This window comes from Nipponia nippon, unplaced genomic scaffold, assembly GCF_047370975.1.
Source record: "Nipponia nippon isolate SJK-2023a ecotype South Korea unplaced genomic scaffold, ASM4737097v1 scaffold_1, whole genome shotgun sequence".
In the NCBI taxonomy this organism is placed as follows: Eukaryota; Metazoa; Chordata; class Aves; order Pelecaniformes; family Threskiornithidae; genus Nipponia; species Nipponia nippon.
Genome location: NW_028262290.1, coordinates 23,494,663 through 23,515,036, shown reverse-complemented (window position 1 = coordinate 23,515,036; position 20,374 = coordinate 23,494,663). Strand labels below are relative to the sequence as shown.

At 42.6% G+C, this 20,374-nt stretch overlaps 2 protein-coding genes across 16 annotated transcripts in view; both read right to left on the bottom strand.

The window, feature by feature from the left end:
• The window catches only part of ANKRD46 (ankyrin repeat domain 46), a 53,611-nt gene extending 51,122 nt beyond the window's left edge, over window positions 1-2,489 (bottom strand). Inside the window, exon 1 of one of the 6 annotated variants that reach the window (XM_087748826.1) lies at window positions 2,003-2,489. The gene's annotated coding sequence lies outside the window, so the exon portion shown is untranslated. The other 5 variants (XM_087748821.1, XM_087748865.1, XM_087748839.1 and 2 more) reach the window with 5 other exon arrangements.
• Window positions 2,490-3,637: 1,148 nt separating this feature from the next.
• SNX31 (sorting nexin 31) overlaps window positions 3,638-20,374 on the bottom strand; it is a 32,187-nt gene continuing 15,450 nt past the window's right edge. For 6 of the 10 annotated variants that reach the window (XM_087748748.1, XM_087748776.1, XM_087748804.1 and 3 more), the window contains 10 exons: window positions 18,707-18,817; window positions 15,300-15,390; window positions 13,528-13,615; window positions 11,640-11,709; window positions 11,004-11,096; window positions 10,141-10,344; window positions 9,436-9,531; window positions 7,659-7,736; window positions 6,561-6,620; window positions 3,638-3,838 (listed from right to left, as the gene is read on the bottom strand). In XM_087748748.1, coding sequence (XP_087604874.1) covers window positions 3,743-3,838; window positions 6,561-6,620; window positions 7,659-7,736; window positions 9,436-9,531; window positions 10,141-10,344; window positions 11,004-11,096; window positions 11,640-11,709; window positions 13,528-13,615; window positions 15,300-15,390; window positions 18,707-18,817 — 987 coding nt within the window. In that variant the 3' untranslated portion in view covers window positions 3,638-3,742. Of the gene's footprint in view, window positions 3,839-3,859; window positions 5,743-6,560; window positions 6,621-7,658; window positions 7,737-9,435; window positions 9,532-10,140; window positions 10,345-11,003; window positions 11,097-11,639; window positions 11,710-13,527; window positions 13,616-15,299; window positions 15,391-18,706; window positions 18,818-20,374 lie in introns of those variants that run through there. The other 4 variants (XR_015702632.1, XM_087748755.1, XM_087748767.1 and 1 more) reach the window with 4 other exon arrangements.

The following is a 20,374-nucleotide window of genomic DNA, read 5'->3' as shown; positions in this document are numbered from 1 at the left end:
AACAAATGTGAACATTTCAGTATTTGTGCTCTTGACTTAGTGATGGCGGAATCCCAGTAAACACCAATGATTGAAATTTGGTGGAACAGGCCCATGCACCCAAGACAGGTCTGTCAGCCTGTCATCTACACTAAAAGTGTGCTATGAATGGCCCCTACAGAAAGCTGAACGCATCAGGGATCATGTATATAAACCAATGCCCTCTGAAATATTTTATGTGCCTATTAACTGACCCATCTGGAAGTGGAGGATCCACAACTGAGATCATGCGGGAGGCAACCAACTGACAGACTGATCAAAAGAAAAGAGAAACAGCCCTCAAAATTCCAGCATACCCAAATCCCGAGAAGAGCCACTAGCAGTTCACCCCTTGGATGACCAGGTATCTCAGGTCCTGGGCTGCAGACGAGGACTTCGAGGCCACATGTACTCAGAAATTAACTGCACAAGAATACGAGGTGGGATAATACAGTCAACTTAAGGCACCACTTGGAATCCTTTGCTCTTGCTGATGAGGCAACTCTAAATGAAGGATCCCAAAACCTGCTGAGAGGAAACCTATCACTGAGTGCAGATCAGAACTGATTTTTGTAGTCCCCTCTTGCAGAGGCAAACTAACATTCCTCTGGTAGAAGACAGCAGATGCACACACTACACTTCAGCCCTTGACTCATCTCAGCTTACTCTCCAATACCTTCCTTCAACTGAAAAAGAGAGCAATGAGCCAGTGTCATTTTCTGATTGTCACCAATCCCATTATTCAGACTTCAAACGTTACTACAAATATTTTTCTTCTAAAACACACATTTAACAAGTTCTTGTTAATAATCTATTTTACAAACAAACAAAAAAGAACAACAGATCTAAAGTCCACAGATAACACTAAGCTTAGTCCCCTGCTGCAGCAAGCAGAAGCACAACTTGTACAAACCAGTCACACTCCATCTAAAAAATGTTGGGCTTTTGCTCCTCCTCGACCTTTTGGAAGGCTGCTCCTGAACATCAGTGCTCTCTGATGGTTAGAAATTTTCACATATTATCAGTCTTAAAATCTACGTTAAATTATTCATGTATCAACATCATTCTTTAGCTCAATTTATTCCCTTCACGGCATTTACCTTGATGGTTCAATAGAAAGCAAAAAAGACCTTCATTCTGCAAAACTAAAAAAGCCAAACGCTTCTTTCAACAGACTCTTAATTTCCTTCCCTACCTGTCCTAGGCACATCGTCCTGCATTTGTTCCACTTTATCTTTTTACCTGGGAATGATTAACATTATACCAAGTATTCTAGAGTTTCATTCATGGATAACAGTAACTTCTTTTTCTGGATCATCATACTTTTATCAAAGACAGTTCTGAGGACAGGTTAAAGAAAAGCTCTTCCGGTAGAAATATGTATTGCCGTTTAGTTTCATTTCATTGTTTTCTGCTAAAAAGCCTGTTCCAGAGCAGCACGCCACAGGGGCTGCGCACTTTCGGACGCCGCATGAGGACGGCAGCCGCCCTCCTGCCTCTGCCCCCCGCCCGGTGACAGAGGCTGGCAGCGCACTCGCTGCCCTCCCGTCAGGCGCCTCCCCACCAAAACGGCACGGGCTCCGCTCCACCTCACCAGGCCTCGGCCCGGGCCCCACGCCGCTCTGGTCGCCGCTTGCGGTGCCCGCCGCCGCCGGGCCCTCTCCCCCGTGCCGCCCTGCCCCCGGCTCCCCGCCGCGGCGCCCGAGGGTGTCACGGCCTCGGGGCGGGCTGGGCTGGGCTGGGCTGGGCTGGGGCCGGGGCCGGGGCCGCTGCCTCCCCCGGGGCTGCTCCTCACCCCCCGCTCCGCGCCACGCCGGGCGCGTAGTGCTCGGCAGGGCCCGGGCCCGCCACACACACCGGGGGGCGGGCAACGCCCTCCCCTCTCCTCACAGACAGACCGACCGACACCGTCCCTCCCCCCACGGACAGACGGACGCCGCCCCCCTCCCCACGGACAGACCGGCGGACGGACGCCGCCCCTCACCCCCGCGGTACCAGACACTCGGCGGCGGCGGCGGCGGCGGCTGGGCACGCAGAGGGCGCGCGGGGTCGGGCGGGCGAGCGAGCGGCCGGGGGAGGCCGAGGCGCGGCGGAGGGGCCGTGCGCCCCCTGCCGGCCGGAGGCCGCCCGCCGCTGCCTCGGACGCTGCGCCCCCGCCGAGCGAGGCCCGGCCCAGGCCGGCGGTGGGGGCGCGGCCGCCGTGGGCCGCAGGCGGGAGGGCAGCGACGAGGGGGCCGCCCCCGGCCCGGGGAGGAGAGGGCGCTGCTCACAGGGCTGCCGCCGCCCCGGGGCCGGGGTGGGCGAGGCGCGGCCTCCGCCGTCTCGGAGAGGAGCTGTTTACAGCCCTGCCTTTGCGTTCCGAGCCGCGTCCGCCGCCGGCGCGTACGAGGCCTCCGGCAGCGGGGGGGAATCGGTTCCGCAGCGGGAGCGAGGGCAGCGGACAGGGCCCGCCGCCGGCTGCAGCAGCCTCGGCGGAGGCGGCGGGGCCTGCGGGCCGGGCGAGGGCGCGCTGCCGGCCAGCCCAGGGGCGGGAAAGCAGCAGCGGGGGGGAGAAGGGGCAGCAGCGGTCATGGAGAGAATCACGTCTCTGGTTCATAGCAAAAAAAAAAAAAAAAAAAAAAAAAAATTGCAGAAACTTCTAACAGTTGGCTGTTTTTGGTGAATAAAGGAAACGCCACAAAGTTGTCAAAACGCTGCCTGTCAGGGGCCCTTGCTTTCTGACAGCGCTGTGTGCACTGCCCCCGTAACACCCCAGCACCAGCAGGCTACAGCGTCGGTTCCTCTGCACCCGCAGGCCCTGCACACCAAGGTTCTGTGAGTATATGGGAGTGGGGAAAACGTTAAAATAAAGGGTGGGGGCTGAAGTTATTTGACTTCCTCAAACACACCAGAACGGGGCTTTTTTTTTTTTTTAATTTTTCCTGTTCCCACACCTGATCCTGCCTTTCACAGCAAAGACAGTAAGAAGTCTCAAAGATGCTTCAAGCCTGGTATAGTGTATTGTGCATTAGGCACTTTAGCCTTCTTGCAGCAGCAAATAACTTAGCGATGTGGTGAGTGGTGTATCTACCTTTACCCAGCTACATCAGGTACTTGCTTACCCCAGCGTCATCGGTATAAAACAGCTCAATTTCTGATGCAGTTACACGCATTCAACCAATAGCCCTCCCTGCTGCCATGCCAGGGAGCACATCAATGCCGTCATTCTCCAAAGCAGGGCAGCTTTTGAATCAGCACTGATGATATCAAGAGGTCAGTAAGGGCACCACAACACTGTTCGGCTTGAAAGGAATGACGGGTCCTGGTGAGGGGAATGATCACAGGAAATACGTGCCTTTTCCAGACAGCGTCTAGGTGGCAATAGCCTGCTCAGCCATCACACTAATTACACCAATACTCTCAGAAACATTATAAACTGACATATAAATACTTTTTCCTCCTCTAACATTGTAGCGCCATTTCTAATTAACCCTCCCCTTTCTGCCCCAACAATTTCAGTCTAGGGAAAAAAAAAAAAAAAAAAAGGCATATATGCAAGACACCTCCAGATTCTCAGCATCCATTTGAACTGGTTCACTACAGTTGCAAATACTATAAAGAACACTGCAGAGGCAAGGAATTACACTGTAGATTTTTTTTTTTTGCTCTTATAATGCAAGGTTTCAACAACGGGTTTATTATTTCCAGACAATTAATTTTGAAAGACAATATCTAAAATAAATTATCACAGGTCCTCTTCTCTTATTTTCTCAAATACACGGTCGTCTTCATTTGGCCTAACCAAAAATCTTTTCCTTGATATAAAACCCGAATGAACTACCTGCAGTGAAACAAATAAACAGTTAAAAGAGTATATGCATTTCAATAATTATAGACAGATACAAACAGAAGCTAGAAAATCTGACATGTTACTGCTCAGGTGCAGCGGTTGATCTCTTTATGTTGGCAGATTTCAGAGAACAGATTGGTTTTTTTGGTTTTTTTTTTTCCTGCTGGAATAGGACACAAGAATAGTTGTTTCTGCTCTTAAGGTTTATTGCAATGTACTAAATGTGGTGCAGATTGAATGGCAGTTCCAAATGTGCCAACATCGATGTTATTTGGCATTATAGTGGCCACAAGGACATAGGTACAGGTACTTGAACTGCCTACTAGGCCTTCTGAATTAGATTGACTACTGTTAATCACACATTCTTAACTTTAACCATAACACCTGCATAAATGATACCTTTTAACTCTCCTTTTCCTAAAGGGTAGCATGCACTGTCTGAAACTTCCTAACAGCACATCGCCCAGCAGGTATAAGCAGGCAAACTGTAAGCACCCAAGGTACAAGCAGGCAAACCATACCCTTACATGGCCTGTATCTGCAGTTTTCTGTTGTACTAGGAAAAATTATGGCACAGATTTTTCTTCTGCCTCTTGCAACATGGTATTTTGATTATATATATGTAAAAGTAAATGTCCTGAAAAACCCTACTAAAAGCGTCCATCTCAAAGCTATGGCAACCATGCTGCAATAATCAACATTAAGGCATTAGGAGACCGGAACCAAATTTTGCCTATATTATCTCTGTCGAAGTTATTTCATACCTATTTTTTCAAGATTTCTAAGACATAACAGCAAAATTGCCTAGATGCAGGCACATTCTACAGCACAGCCTCACTATCTGCAAAGTCCACCTATTGCATACTAGTTAAATCATTATCCCAATTCAAAATACTGTTCTTGATTTTCCTACTAAATCTTAGTGCTGCACTAGATTATCTATTCAAACAAGAATTTACAGGCTGTTATGCTGATCTAGTAGTATCAGTATATTGCTACAGGATCGTAAAAAAACCCCAAAGTTAAGGCTTTTTTCTCATGACTCAGCAGAAAATATTTGGCTTAAGTTTTCAGAGTCTTTGGACAGCAGTCGGTTAAACTTTCCACCAACTCAGAGCAAAGACATATAAGACTCTTGGGGATACTAATGGCAAAATTATAAAAGACCCAACTCAAACGACACTTTTTCAAATGAGAATGTGCAAAGATACACTTCTAATATTTTTCAAGCATCTTGCAAAGAGAAATAGAGGAATAGGGAAAGGGAAGTCTTAAGAACCTTAATATTGCAATCACAGCATTTAGAAGTTAGCTAAGCATAGTTTTAAGATTTTATATTAATTGCCTGTCTAATAACACAGCTTGGTGCATGAAGACCTAAACCAGTTTAAACTTGCTGTATAAAATGAGGCATAGCATGCCATGCTATCACTGTTTAACGCAACAGCGTACCTTGACTTGCTTTAACAAACAGCTCCATTCTAATTATCAGTTGTAATTTTCTTAGTTCACCAAGTTTCATATCAGCAGGCAGACACTGCACCAGCAAGACACAGCTGATAAGCTCAGTGGTTTTATGTTGCCCTGTCCAAGGCCGCTCTCCTCACAAAAATTCAGAGGGAGCATTCACAGTCCATCTTACTCACAATTGAGGAGGTATTTTAAAGTACGTTCAGGTCAGAACAGTTGCCTCAAGCCTCGAGTGCCACGCAACTTAGTCCTTGCTAAAGTTGTACCGCAACAAGGCCACTGGACCGCATCCTTCAGTCTTCATCACAGATGCAAGTCTATTCAGAAAGTGTCGTCTCCCTTATTATCATTTGCCAGTTATTTGTGAATACTGAAGGCCACACTTAACCTAGACTCTTGTCTCCAGTCGTGAGAAGTACGGAGCACTTCAAAGAAAGGGGCAAGAAAACCCACCACACAGGTTAATCGATTTGCTTATTGAAGAGCAGTTAGTGACTGGTTTTATGCTGTTTCTGAAGATATAGCAACATTACTTTTTTCTGAATTCAGATTAGATTTCAGTTTTCTCTTTTAGAGATATTTCCCCTTTGGCCAATCACACACTGTAATAGAGGTATTTATCTTAATTCACTTTACATTATTCCCTTTCCATTTATTTATTAACTCATATTCAACAAATGACTTGGAAAAGGAACATCTTTTAGCCATTTAGCTCTTCAGGAACTACTAGCTATGAATACTGATTCCAGCAAATGAACTTGGAATTACATCTTTTACTTGATAGGAATGTATATGTATAGATATGTAACATGACAAGTTTTGCAAATGGATACAATTCCCAACTACAGGGAAAAGTGAATGCATAAACAATCCCAGTATGGAATCCAAGTACAAGTCTGTAAACTACATCAGCAGCTGCATGTGCATATACGCACGTGATCTCTGTATATATTCTGGCTCTCTGTAAACTTCAAATGTCTCATTCAGAAACACTTGCAAAAAGTAAATAAAATGAAGCAAGTTGTCATTAAACCCATGAAACTAAAATAAAATTTTTATTCAGACATGTTTCTTGCCCTCTTCTTCCTTCCAAAATTCAAGTTTAGCTCCTTTTCCTACCCAAAGAAGTTCCCGTTAAATTTATCAGGAGTCTCCCTAACCAGGAAAACAGAGGTTGGGCTAACCACCACCAGTAAGCAAGACACGCTGTATTTACGGTTTGGAGACTCTCTCACTCACTAACCTGCTTTTGTTGGACGCTGGATTTCTTACTATTTTTTGTAGATTCAGGCGTCTTGATCTCCTAAATAGATTGAAAAATTTAAACGTACAATAAGCTTAAATGCTTCCCCAAGTACTTTAACAAAATACACTGAGCAAATCAGCATTCAGTTAAACCCAGCAGAAACAGTGTAGGAAATGAACTGGCATATTTACCCTTCTCCAATAATTCTGTTTTAGTCCAAGCTACCGGAGCACTATCAACATCTGAACAGTTCAGTCATGAATGCTCATCTGCATAATTAAAGGCTTACTGTACTTCCATTACAAATAAACTTAGAGTGAAAGAGAAAATATTTTCCAAAATTAAAATTGGTCTTTTCTTCTGAATGGCTTATAGTTTAAAGCTATGAAATAACATGCTGTTCATTGCCTCATTGCTCACTGTGATCAGCATGGGTCTAGAAGATCACACATGTTCCTTTCCTTTTTTCTCTTCAGAAGTTTTCAGTTAGCAGACATTCAAAGTCTTTAGATGTCACAAGGTTAAACAAAAGCATTATTAATGCTGGAAACGATTGTTAAAAATAACAAGTATCTAAACATATTTTCATCCTTAAAGGCCTACACAAAAGACAGCAGAAGTATTTTAGCTACAAATCGGATTTTTATTTTATTAACACTTCTATTTAAAACCAAAAATTTTCAGTGTGAATGTCACAGATCTCAAATTGGCCTAACATTGCAGCAGATGGAGCAAGCAAGTGAAGTGGTGAAAAAGTGAAAGCCAGAACAGGATACAACAGGGTAGTGCAGAACATTCAAAAATTATGCCATAGATATTCTTTATCATATGCAGCAAAAATCAAAGTCGAGGGGAGAGAACGCAAAACAGATTATTAAAACTGTGATGATAAACTATCTTTAACATTCAGAATATTATTTCAGTAAAACTAATAAAAAATGTACTTTTTAGTCAATTAATTGCATACTGAAGTGTTGAAACATGCAAGATCCTTTTCCTCAATGGGACTTCTCGCAGCACATTTGAAGGAATGATAGAGTAGCAGGCTTATTTCTTTTAAATATAATTCAGATACCAACATACACACATGCTCACCATTTCTTGGCCTTCTTTGGCTGCCTTCATCATCTGTTCTGATATAATTTTCTTCAAGCAGCTACTGAGCAAGAATGCCTAAAGAGGATAAACCAGAGAACATTCTGATTTCTTCTATTAAAAGATGTACTCGACACTTCCATTCTTCCTCCACCAGAAAATTACAGTCCCTAACTACTGAACTATAAACTTCCCTAATTCAGTTAATTTTGCTCTACGCTTAACATCCTTACAGTGCACCAAACTAGCTGCTGTTGCTTAAAGCCCAGCCTCAGCATGACTAACCCTCACAGCGCTGCTCAGAGCATACGAATTTTCATGACTGAGGCGAGTTATTCTCTCTAGTTGGCTGTGGCTCCTACCTTAAAGGCTGCCAGATTACACCACAGGCTAAGTAAGGTTAATCAAATGTGGCACTACCACCATCAAAACCACTTCAACAAGCGAAGCAAGCTGGAGTTCACAGGCACTCAGCACTGCTGATAATCAAAGCCCTGGTGGTTACACGAGATGGCCTATGGACCAGCTCACAGTCGCATCTTGCACAGCTAATATGAACGGAGCGGTACGCATTCATCCCACATTAGGTATCTAGCAGAGGCACCTCAGAGAGGAGTGGAGTTGTTCTTATGCTGTCTGATGAGCGTCAAGCACCGAGAGATGAATCAAAGACAAAATATCCTACAAGATCAGTGATGGAGGGAGGAGCCATCTCTGACTACACTCCAAATCATCCAGTCTCTCTGTTTTCTGCAGTGGGATCTTGGATCAAACCCTTGTTTCTTCCACACAGTAGCACATTTCTGGCCTCTAGCTCTTCCTCACACTTCTGAGGAAAGTGGGACACAGGTTTTCTAATCAACAAGTCACTACATCAAGCACAACCCTAATAGATTTCACAGAATTAATACTGAGGTAATTCTAGGGTTTTTTCTCCAACAGCAAAGAAACTAGAAAGCTTACTGCTTACGGCTCATGTTCTCATAAAGCTTAAGCATGGCAGGAAATTAACACTTACTAAATAGCTGTGTGAACTGCATCATCACCCCAGAATTCATGTGTGAGAAATTAAGCATTTTGATTTTACTTTACAGTCTGGTGCTGGGTGGGTCTGAGAGGCAAGATAAGCAGTTTACTTGAATAACAGGCTCTATACTTTTTATAGAAGCTCTGTACCTAAACTGAGACTGGTGCTGTCTTTGCTACTGCAGAGCCTAGATTATTTGCTAGGCAGCATAACCACAGATGGATGACTTGAATTCCTGGATACCTTTCTCTTTAAAGAGCTGCCTGAAAATAGTGGGAGGAATGGCACCCTATAAAATATTATTTAAAAATTATTTATACGTAAAAAATATTTACGATGTCACATATTCACACCCTCCATTAATTGTGTTAATATGGCTTATATTTATACTTGAATAATAGGATTTTTATTGTGGGAAATGGGAGCCCTTGACCTTAGGTGGGTCTGACCAGTTAATAACTTTGGATACTCACCGAGTCCAGCAAATAAAAAGCACCTCTCCACACTCCATCCCAGGCTTGCTGCTGAGTGCTAGACATTTCTCTTCAATGGAAAAAAAAAAAAAAAATCTCTTCCCCTTATACTAGAAACTCAAATGCTTTTTCCCAGATAACTTTGTCCCTAGGCTAACCTGCTTGAAAGCAGAGCCGCTGCACTCTGGTAGAGATGGACTAACCACTTCTGAAGATCCCCTATGGCTGTAAGATTACATTTTATTCTGATCCTTTCCTAAAAGGACTGAGAACTAACCTGTTTTGTGTACAAAATTATCCACTGCCATGTGCCTGAATCATTGTACTCAAATCTGAGCTCCAGAGTGTCATCTTCACCATCCTTTGTAGCACCCTGGGTGGGGGGGGAGAAAAAAACAAACCAAAAAACAACCCCCAAAACCAACCAACCAAAAAAAATCCCAACAAAAACAAACAAACAAAAAACACAACAAAAAAAGACAACCACCAATGAAAATAAGGAACAGCTAAATACAGCATTAAGGTGTTTAGCCTTAAATCAGAATTAGTCAATCAGGTTAATTTTATACAGTATATAAATAAAACAGCTGAAGATTTGTACCAGAACACTTCTCGTGGGGGAGGGAGCAAGTGGGAGACAGGACGGGGGAGTCTTTACAAGCACAAAGCTGGCTAAAAGCAGTTCTTTTGCTCCCACGCAAAAGTCTCTGCCAACTCCACCTCCAACAGAAAAGGAAAGGGGCAGGTAAAGTATGACATGGAATACCAAGGAAGGGAGAAAACATAGGAGTAAGGCTAGATGGTTTACTGCTGTAAAGGCTGCCAAGGGAATATGTTTCAGGATAGGTTTGGAGGGGAATATGGGCAGATGGGAGGGATTTAAAGCAGACCACCTCCTTCCGCCCAGACCTGCCCTTCCCTGACAGACTTAGTTGTCATGAAGAGAAAGTAAATTCAGATCCAAAGTCAGTGAAGTACTTACAAGAAAAGTAACCTGCCAACTTCTTAACCTGTTGATTTTAAAGCTGACCTCTTTGGTTTGGTTAGTAGGCAGTTTTATGCAGCAGTTAATCTCATTATTGCCGACATAGATGTCAGCTGAGCAGCCTTCTTCTGGATAGTCACAAATGCAAGGATCAAGCCGTACATATCCATAGAACCGCATTTCTCGAATCAGCTCCAGGAACTGCACCAAAAAGAGAGAACTAAAGCAATTTGCTGTAAAGGCAAGTGAAATCTAGTGATTTTGGGGAGGGGGGTAAAAAAAAAAAAAAAAAGAGCTATAAGGCAAATCTTTCAGATTCCTAATACTCTTTCTCCTGGGAGGACACAGATTCACCACAATATGTCAATGCTTGATTCAGAGAATAGCGCTCACAGTCCAGACTTAGAAACTTGATTTCTTTTTTCCCACTGGATATGATGAGCTGGGTCTTTTGGATGCTTGTCAGATATGATGATGGGAAGAGATAAAACTAACCAGTAAGAAATACTGAGAACAGCGGTCTCAGCAGTCTGAATTTCCATTTGATTTCCTAAACTGGATGACAAACCTTTGCACCTGAGTTTAGCAAACAGAGAAGACTAGGATTCACAGTCAAAAACTTCTTGCTAGCCCTTGGGATCCAAGTCATCCTGTTGGGATATTTTAAAATGCTAGCAGAGATGGGAACCTCCTTTTCTATTTGGTGGCTCAGTATCTGACCAGGAGATGGGAGACCTGGGTCTCTAGCTCAAACCACTCCACAAATCCATACTCTATTTTTAAAGTCACAGCCTCTAGTATCATTGCTTCAAAAACCACTCCTTTGATCTGTTTACATTGTTTTAAAAATGCCATTTTACCTTTGCTTTGTTTGCATTTTTTTGTAGAAATTTAAATTCCTGCATCTGCCCTTCTGTTGGTTTAACCCAATTCCTCTCAACTTCCTGGATTGCCTTAAAAGAATTTAAGAATAGCAAAAATGTCAGCGAAAATGTATTTCCTTTCACACACAAACACTCAGAAACACACACACAGAAAGCTTTTTTCTTTTTTTAAACAAGGCCTTTGATTTTGGGACAAGTTCACTCTACACTATTCTTTCCTCCTGAATTAATAGTTTCCAAAGCTAGTACAACTCAACACACCTACAGTTCAGAATTCAAGTGCCATCATATCATGGCAGAGTGCCTACATATAGAGACATACAGATGCGTACATACACTTGAAAATAGAGTCAACAGACACCTAAGTATGTCCTTTTGTGCAATACTTTCCCCATGCACAAAGCATGGGTGAGTTAGAATCTCTAGTACGTGAGTTTGGGGGGAAAAAAACCAAAACAAAACATGATCAACAACAGCTATACCCAGCACTTAGAAAAGCGCAACAAAGCAGTGTTAAAGAGGCACCATTTACAAACATTTTAAGAATTTGTGTAAGAGTAAATTAATGCGGGAAAGTTAACTTTTAGAATTCTAAAGACCTTTCAGTTTTACCTGCATATATAGCAAATCCAGCGAAGCTCTACAATCCATCAGCAGTGTATCAAGAGAAGGATCCATATACCTTTTCCATGCCAAGGGAAAGAAGTAATAAAATATGAAGATATGTTTCCAAATATGGCGTTTTGATTTTTCAGCTAAATATGATGGGAGCACAACCCAGAAAGATCCCATTACTTACCAGATTAAAAAAAACCCAAAAAAACCCAAACAAAACAAAACCCACAAACCCCAAAAAAACAGTTGTGCCCTTGGAATATGTCCTATGCTCATTCTTTATACATTGTAGCAGAATGGAAATAAACTAAAGTCAGGTTATCCAATCTCTCCACTGTAATTTTGGTGGTACAAATGTAACAGTTACGATTTAGAACTAAAACTTTCCTCTTTCTTTTCTCAAATAACGCAGAGTTTGTTTATGTAAAAGTTGGTAAGACTCTTAGAGCATCCACTGCCATGCTGCAGTGCTGACATACAAGACCTAGCTTTAAGCTAGCTAGCTGCAGTACCAACTCCTGTAGAACTGCTGCAGGATCAGATCAGTACAGCAGCAAAGCAAGTTAAATATTCAGTTATTCAAGTGCCATAGTGCAAAAACTAGCTTGAGCCATTTGATTTAAAAGCAGCTTAGGTAAGTCGGCATGACAGTACAAACAGAGCAGCACAGGCTCCATAGCTGGTGCAGCTGTATTACTCCCACTGCACAGGTGATACGCCTCCTGCGGCACAGGAACAACCCAAGGGCTGCCACTCCTACCTCTGTGCTTTGCAGCAGTGCTAGATGGAGACGTATCTACTCAGACAGTCACTTTGTCATGGGTTAGTACCACGCAGTGCTTTCATTAGGCTGCTCAAACAACAGGTCTCTGTGTAGTTTCAAGCCAAGCAACCTTGCTCACTGCCACCAAAAGGCATGGTCTGGTCTTCCTCTTCTGCTCCCAACCACGGTCCTTGCTCTAGCACTCATCTGATGCAGCCACTAAGCATGCAAAAATCATTACCTTTTTTCTTTTTCATTGTAGGGAGAAGTAGACCAGACCACAGCCACAGCAGCGAGCCATTAGACTGGCTCAGCTACACTGCCTAACTGCACCCTCAGGGCACTGTTTGACAAGCGGGACTTTGGCACCAGACTCCCTGTCCCCAGGGTTTATCCTCACCCAAGTCAGCACAACTGTTTGCGGCACAGCAAACAAGACTGGGGGACTGACCCAGGCCAAAAATAGGCCAGCAAAACCAAATAAAAAAAAAATAAAACGACCAGCAACTTGTTTTTAGGCCAGGTTAGCTTGCCAGTCCAGTTGGCCATGTCTGCCCACACAGGTCTACCAGCATAACTGCTGAGGAGCCAGAGGTGTGAGCAAATGAAAGGGGAAGAATGCTCTGCTGCTTAAGGCAGGCCACTTACCAAAATAAATGCTCAGGCTATGGCCTCAGGTATTTCGTGTATTAGTATATAGAAATGAGCACTTTAGATAAAAAGTAATCCATCTCTGCCCAAACAGAGTTGCAGCTTGCAACTCAGAACTCAAAGTTCTCCTCTATATTGCTTACAGGTATATTCCCGTTTGTGGTCACTGCATTACGCAGATATAAAAATTAGGAGGCAAGCAGCCACAAAGCACCTCTCTATAGATTCTGAAACAGAGAAGGGATACATAGGTAGCTGCAGTAAAGGACAATTCAGGAATACTACAGTGATAAATTTAAAACACATGGGGCCACAGAAACCAGTCAATTCCAATATCAAGTTGGCCTCAGAGAAAAACAGTCAAGCTGCTGAGGCTTGAAGACTTTGTAACTAAGTTATTCAAGGGATTTCTTTCTCCGAGTATAGCAGTTATCATGCATCTTGGTAGTTTCTCTTAAGCTTCTTGCTCACCACTTTCTGATCCCAAGCTTACAGTGCAACTCTCGCATGCTCTGAAGACTCACAAAAGGAAGTTCAAAGTCTGCCACTTTTTTCACCACTGGGAAAAGAAGAAAAACCACAGGGACATTTGGTGAGATCTAGTGAAATAGCCCAGCTACTTTCATATATCAGTTAGTGGTGGTTAGCAATGTGCTTTTGGAGAAGAAAAAGAACTTAAATATAAATTCTGAGGTAGAGTAAGGTGACAGGTTAGTTATCTTCCTCACTTCTCCGAGTCTAAACTTAGACAGCAGTATTACTTACAGAATATCTCTACTCCCTTAGACTATGCTCTTATAGAACAGCCTTCTTGCAAAACACAGCTAAGCAGTATAGATGTTTCTGCATTTAAAGGACACATGGATGCAAGCTTCCAGGACTGGTGCTTTTCTTGGACAGAACACCAGACAAGAGCACTGTAACTAATGTACAGCAAGAAAAGCACGTCACTCTTCAGAGGTCACTACTTTCCTGCGCACTTTTAAAAAATTATGTCTAAAGGCCCAAACCTGTAAACATTTATTTCTAAGCCAATACTACAATTCAGCAGAACACTTAAACATGTGCTTTCAAGCATCTGAGCATCTAAACATTTTTTTTGGCAGTGGACTATGGGTTACATTTGGACTTGATATATTTGTGAGGAATATCAAAGATGCATAGAAATGTAATCAATTGAAAAAAACTTTTCTGTTCGCCTGTGTATCATAATTATATCACAGTACAAGGCAAAAATAAATCCATCTGCAACTGCAGTAGAAGAGTATATAAAATGTGTTATATCCAGATACATCTGAGACATAGTAACAGCCAGGGATTCTGTGTACTCAGAGATGCCTTTCACAGCCAGAGAGAAGGGGGCAGGGGAACAATCAATAAAATAGACACGGACAGTAAAGTTCCTACACCACTGAGTAAGCCCGCGTTTACTACTGGACCTTCATCTTGAAAAGGTTCAGAAGAGCATTAACATCTTTATGCCAATGAGAAGACTGAAAAAAGCTGAAGGACTTGTCAAGGCCGCAGAGAGAGGCTGCGATGCCTAGCCTTACCCCAGTCAACAGCAAAGACGGTGTTCACTTCCCTGATGGGGCCCAAGCCTGTCCCAGTCCCAGGCCTGGATCCAGCCTCATCCACACACCCGCCCGCATGGGAAACAGGACATCAGCAGACCAACGAGGACATAACAGCCCCTTCAGATTTTCTGACCATAAAGAGACTCACAACCCTGATTTACAGTTTGCTCAGTACCATCGTGGTTAAACTTAAGTTTCTATCAGTTAAGAAAGGAAACATGTCGTGATATAAAGGAAAGTAAGCCACAGACCTTGTTTATAGATATAACAAAAAAGTTTCCTGTCCCATTGTTAAACTCAGCACGTGATCTGCAAATTAAGAACTGTTTTATGTAGGTATGGCCATCTGATTAAATGCCGACCCAGAAATTCCCATATGGTAAAGTTGCTACATGTTTTGTAAACTGAGAGGGACACGATATTCGTATGTGAAAGTCTCACCCCTGCACCACGCTATCTGTGGCCATACTTTCTTCCCCACTACCACTCTTTCCAAGCCATGTGGGGAGAGGGATTGAGGAGGTTTATCAGACAGGATGGGTCTTTCAGCCTGAGCAGGCTCATGCAGGCTCTGCACAGACTCCAGGTTCTGTCACTGCAGCCAACAACAAAAAAAACCCACACACATCCAGGGGAGGGCTAAGTTAAGAACCTTGTAAAACTTACCAGAGAGCGCTCCATCATCATGATCTTGAAAGAAAAATAAGCTAAAATATTTTATTAATTCTCTTGGTAGCCCCATCTTGCACGATATAACCTTTAAAAACAGAGAAGGTCAGAAGCTTAGCTGTCCATTAGCATCAATAAGGAAGAAATGTTCAATACCTATTAATGTAACTTAATTGTTTTTAAATTTTCTTTTACGTCCCATTTAACTACCCGTTTAAAAGCAAATATAACCATTCCCATTATTGCAGCATTTGAGTTTGTGAGGAGTTTCATACGTTCCAAAGGAACATAAAAACATAATAAAATAGAAAACGTTTTCCACTCTGCCATGCATTTAAGTACCCTCTAATGCAAGGCATCTGCCATGTTATTCCATATCTTTACTACTATATCCTCAAATGCTGTTGTACAGTAAGCACTGCGTGCTCTGAGCTAACGACATTGCTCATGAGCATCACAAATATGTATTTTTACAGGATTTGTTTATTTTCCAAGCTGATAGAGTCCTCTTATTTTTCTAGAAAATATCTAGAAGTCCTGCCCCTTTACTGAAAGCACCAGTCTTACTTGTAGGGTTCTACAGTTCTGTGTGAAGGCTTCTGACAAGAGCAGACTTGAGGTCTGTTGAGCTTTCATTATTGACAGCGCATAAGGATGAAAAATCCTATCCATTTGGATAAACATTTGGATTGTTTTTAGCTTGCTGTGGCCCCTCTACATCTTTTCTGAAAGAGGGCAGAAGTACCACCAACAGAAAATGCAGAAGTTATTTGCAGGACCAGCTGCATGATGGGATAGTGGGAACAGAAAAATCAGGCAGAGACAAGCACAGAAACCGCTGAATCAGATTGGGGCAATTGTCTTGTTCTATTTTAGGTCCTGAAAAATCAAAGTATAAATTAAAGCAGTCATAACCTAAGAGCACAGTGCCATCAGAGCATTCCTAGATTCTGCAGTGACCATAATCTCCTGAGTTCACTCAGGAAAGTGGTGTGGCAACCATAGGAAAACTCTCCACCCCTGAGAACACTCTTGTCATAGCTCATCTGGCAGACTGTGCAATCTCAGAGAGGAGTCATGCTTTGGTCAGAGAAGCTGGACTTTCTTTGTCTGAGCACAAGGTGGAAGTACCGGTTTTCAGTCTTCTTCCAAAGGGTGCCAATCCGGAAACACTTCCAGCTCTGTGTCACAGTGACAGCATTGTAAATTCACTTATCTCTACAGTTGAGAAGGGTTTTCTCCAGCTGTATCAGCTGGTTTAAAAAGCAGACAAGTTTTTATGCATGGAGGAAAAAAAAAAGTAGACATCAAGCTAAATATAGGTTGGGGAGAATTATTCCAAGTTAAAATAAAGAACACATTCATGAAGTTTTCCTTATACTTGTTAATATCAGGGCTGTCACTGGAGAGGGCAGCAGAACATAAAAATCACTTGCCTCACACTCAGTTCAGACACCAGGTATAATGGAAGAAAGGTTCGGAAGTCCAAACAAAAAAGACAAAAAAAGTGAATATTAGCACCACCATCTTTCATTCTGTCTGCCTCTGTGCTAAGAAGTCTCCACAAATTACTTTAAGAAATTAGCTAGAGCTTCAACGTGTTATCCCTTAGTAGCGTAATACTAAGCATAGCAGATGGCATTTTCCTAGGAATGTGAAACAGATCTCTGATTCAGTAGGATTTTGACTTATTTTATTTCTTGGATCAAAGCACAAGCTGGTATATGCTGCCTGAATGCCAGGATGTTAGGGAGTGATGGTTGCAAAATCTACCTCCACTGCGAAAGAACAGTGAATGTGGTGGCACATTTACAATGACAAAAGCTAAATAATTCCCAAAAGTCCTATCTCATCTTTAAGACCACAAGAGAAGAAATGGTGTCTGCAGCATTTCAAATGTCATTGTTTCTTTGAAGTGCCACATAAACATTAAACATCTATAAATGCAATATACAAAGCAACATACAACACCACTGTCTGGCTTGGAAATTACCTTGACCCACTGCAAAACTAACTAGTTTATCAAGCCCAAATTGTTAGTAGTTTTTTTTAAATATATTAGCAAATCCTTTCCTTAGTCAAGGACCCTAGGCAAGTCTTCTATCTAAAAATGTCTCCTTACTTCTTCCGCCCTGTTAGCACCTACTTCCCTCTCCCCAAACAACATTCCTGTCTCCCTGCCACCCCCAACACTTTTTACCTTCAGCATCCCCCACCCCACAAGTCTCCTGTTGCAGGGTCTAAGGCCAGCTCTGACAATTACCTTCCCCTGGAAGAACTGGTCCCAGCATTGCCTCAGGTGGTGCAAACCCCATGGCAGAACAAAGCCAACAAGGGGTTACCCTGTGTTATCCAACTCATAATTGTGCACAGATACCTTGTGTTCTGCAGCCTGAGTAACCCATGTCAGCTTGAAGGAGGAGGGTGAATACACATTCAGCTCGCTTGTACCCACGGCCAGCTGAGAGCTACCTCCAAAAAAACTCAGATTGCAAAGGCACAACAGAAATACACTACACAATTTTCTGTATGATGAGAGGAAATTTCAGATTCCTATGACAAAGAGTACCCATCTGGCAGGTGTATGCTTTGTTATTGCTGTTAAGATTAGGAAATGGGAACAACAGAGGAAGAGGCTTCAGCCTTGCTCATGCACACACGTGCAAATACACAAAAATATGCAGAGCCACTGCTGCTCCTCCCCTCCTGGCATAAGAAGGGAACCCCAGCTGAAAGTTTCAAACACAAGCCAGCCAGTTGTGTAAACAACATTTGGTTGCTACTGGTTTCAAAATGTAACCAGCAATTGTTTACTGTATGTATTACACCAGCTGTTCCAGACATCCCAGAGCCACAGTGCTAGAACTGCACCACTATGGCAAAGGAAGGCCCACAGTTTCACAGCAAACGTCAGGGGACACAAGCAAAGGAGAGGCATGCAGAAAAACAAGACATGTCAGTTGCACAGTGAGTTTTAACAGCAGTGCACCAGCTCAGACATAAGCCAAGACTAGACCATCATTTCTGACTACAGTGTTGAAGCACTTTCACCCACACTATGCTAAGGGGGGTTAATTAAGAATGTGCCCCTATAAGGAATAGTATATATTTTCTGATTCTATCATATATGAAGGAAACCTGAACTTGACAGCCAAATGCCATAGAAGCAGAGGGCACATCACATTAAGAAGAGAGAAATTATGGACAAATATAAGAACCAAAAAAGCTCATCTGCAAAATCAGCAATGCCCCCCACCCCGGTACAATAAACTTCTCAAAAAACACAGAAGATATCTTGTATGTCTTCAAATAGGGAATTTTATCCTTTCCTGACTGAAGTGATCTTCATTTTTGCCCGCTTCTCACAAATGGAAAATTTCAACACAATTCTAGAAACCCATTACCTCTAATATTCTTTCTGCAGTGTCCGATGTCTGGATATCGAGTCTAATATTGCTGCCATCAGCAAGGTAAACATCCAAAAAGGCTCTCTGGGTTTGGATCTTAAATGTATCCTGTTAGGTAGAAACAGAACACTGTTTTATTGCTTTCCATATTGCTGGAGCCCTTCTGAAGATGCTGATGCTCCATTTCCCTATTTACTCCAGTAAAATAAACAATTGAGATTACTGTTTACTAAACAGTAAGTTACTAAAATTACTGTTAAAGCTTGCAGATAAAACCAAAATCATATGCAGAACAGCAAGTGGGAAGATACTGCAGAATTAGAGGAGGGTCACTTTGATGTTAAGCTGAGCACAGGTTACTTAGTGTCTCAGTAGCTGTAGGAACGACGCAGTCACTTTCCTAAGAAGCAGAGATTCCAAATAGAGGAGGTGGATAAACAGCTGCATGTGAATATTCAAAGCCACAATCTTGCCAAAAGGAAAAAATGCATCTCTGTACCTATAAATAGGAAAGTCTCCAGTGAGCATAACGAAGCTATGGTATCTTAATACACCAGAGCCACTGCTACTGGAATGTTGTGCACAGTGCCAGGTTCAAAAACACCGCAAACAGCAAGGAGATGCAAAGGAGAAACCTGAAAGCATTCAGGTCATGAGAAAACAGGTCTCACAGTAAGTGACCTCAGAAAACTTTCTTATGTCTAGACATAATAAAGGGGTGATATGCAATCAGGAAAACAAACGTACAGAAGCAAGATCCATTGGCTGTCAGATGATGATAGACACAGTCAGACTAGAAGTAAAGCACACGTTTCTAACAGTGAGATAGCGCACAGAAATCGTGTACTCTCCACTGGTTGTATATCAAGACTTTACATTTCCCTAAAAGACTTTCCCGTGCTCAAACTCAGAAATGCCTTGCTATGCATGAGAAGTCAGACTTACTGCTTTCAAGAGGATGGACACTAGTTTGAAAACTCCCTTGGGGATGCATCTGGATGAGGTGGCAGAAACTCATCGCTGCAGCTCCTCTTCCTGTTCACTGCCTTGTATCAGAGGACAGCAATGGTCCTTCTGGCATTTTTATTAATTAAGGAGAGGTACTTCCCTTGAGATTCATAGCAGGGGAAAAGTGCTGTAATTGCACATACTGCATGTATGACTCCAGTTAACTAACTCAGCTCAGACTGGTAACTTTTTTGGGTCAGAAAGACCATATTTTCCAGTAAGTCTGGCTTAATTAAGAGTTATTTCAAGGCAAGATCAAATGGAAACAAAATGTGTTTTCTTCCACATCATCTAAAAATTAAGAACATGTTGACAAAAGTTTGTAGAATGATATGTGGGAAAACAGGTCTTGAGGAAAACCAAAACAAAACAGTCTTTCTTATTTAAACAGACTTCCCACAGATTTTCCTGACACCCAGTATTTCACCTAGCTGTTTGCCCATACACTTGTTTGCACAAGAGAACCTCTTCTCAAGGCATTAACCAATGCCCTGTCTGAAGCCCTTCTGGGGATCCACACAGATTTAATATTTATCCCCAAACTAATTTCCTTCTTATCCAGGAGACAGGTCTAGTCATTCTTCTTAATTAAAATATGCATTACTTGGCTTCTGTGGAGATACAAAAGCCCCTCTCTCCCTTACATTGAGGATCATC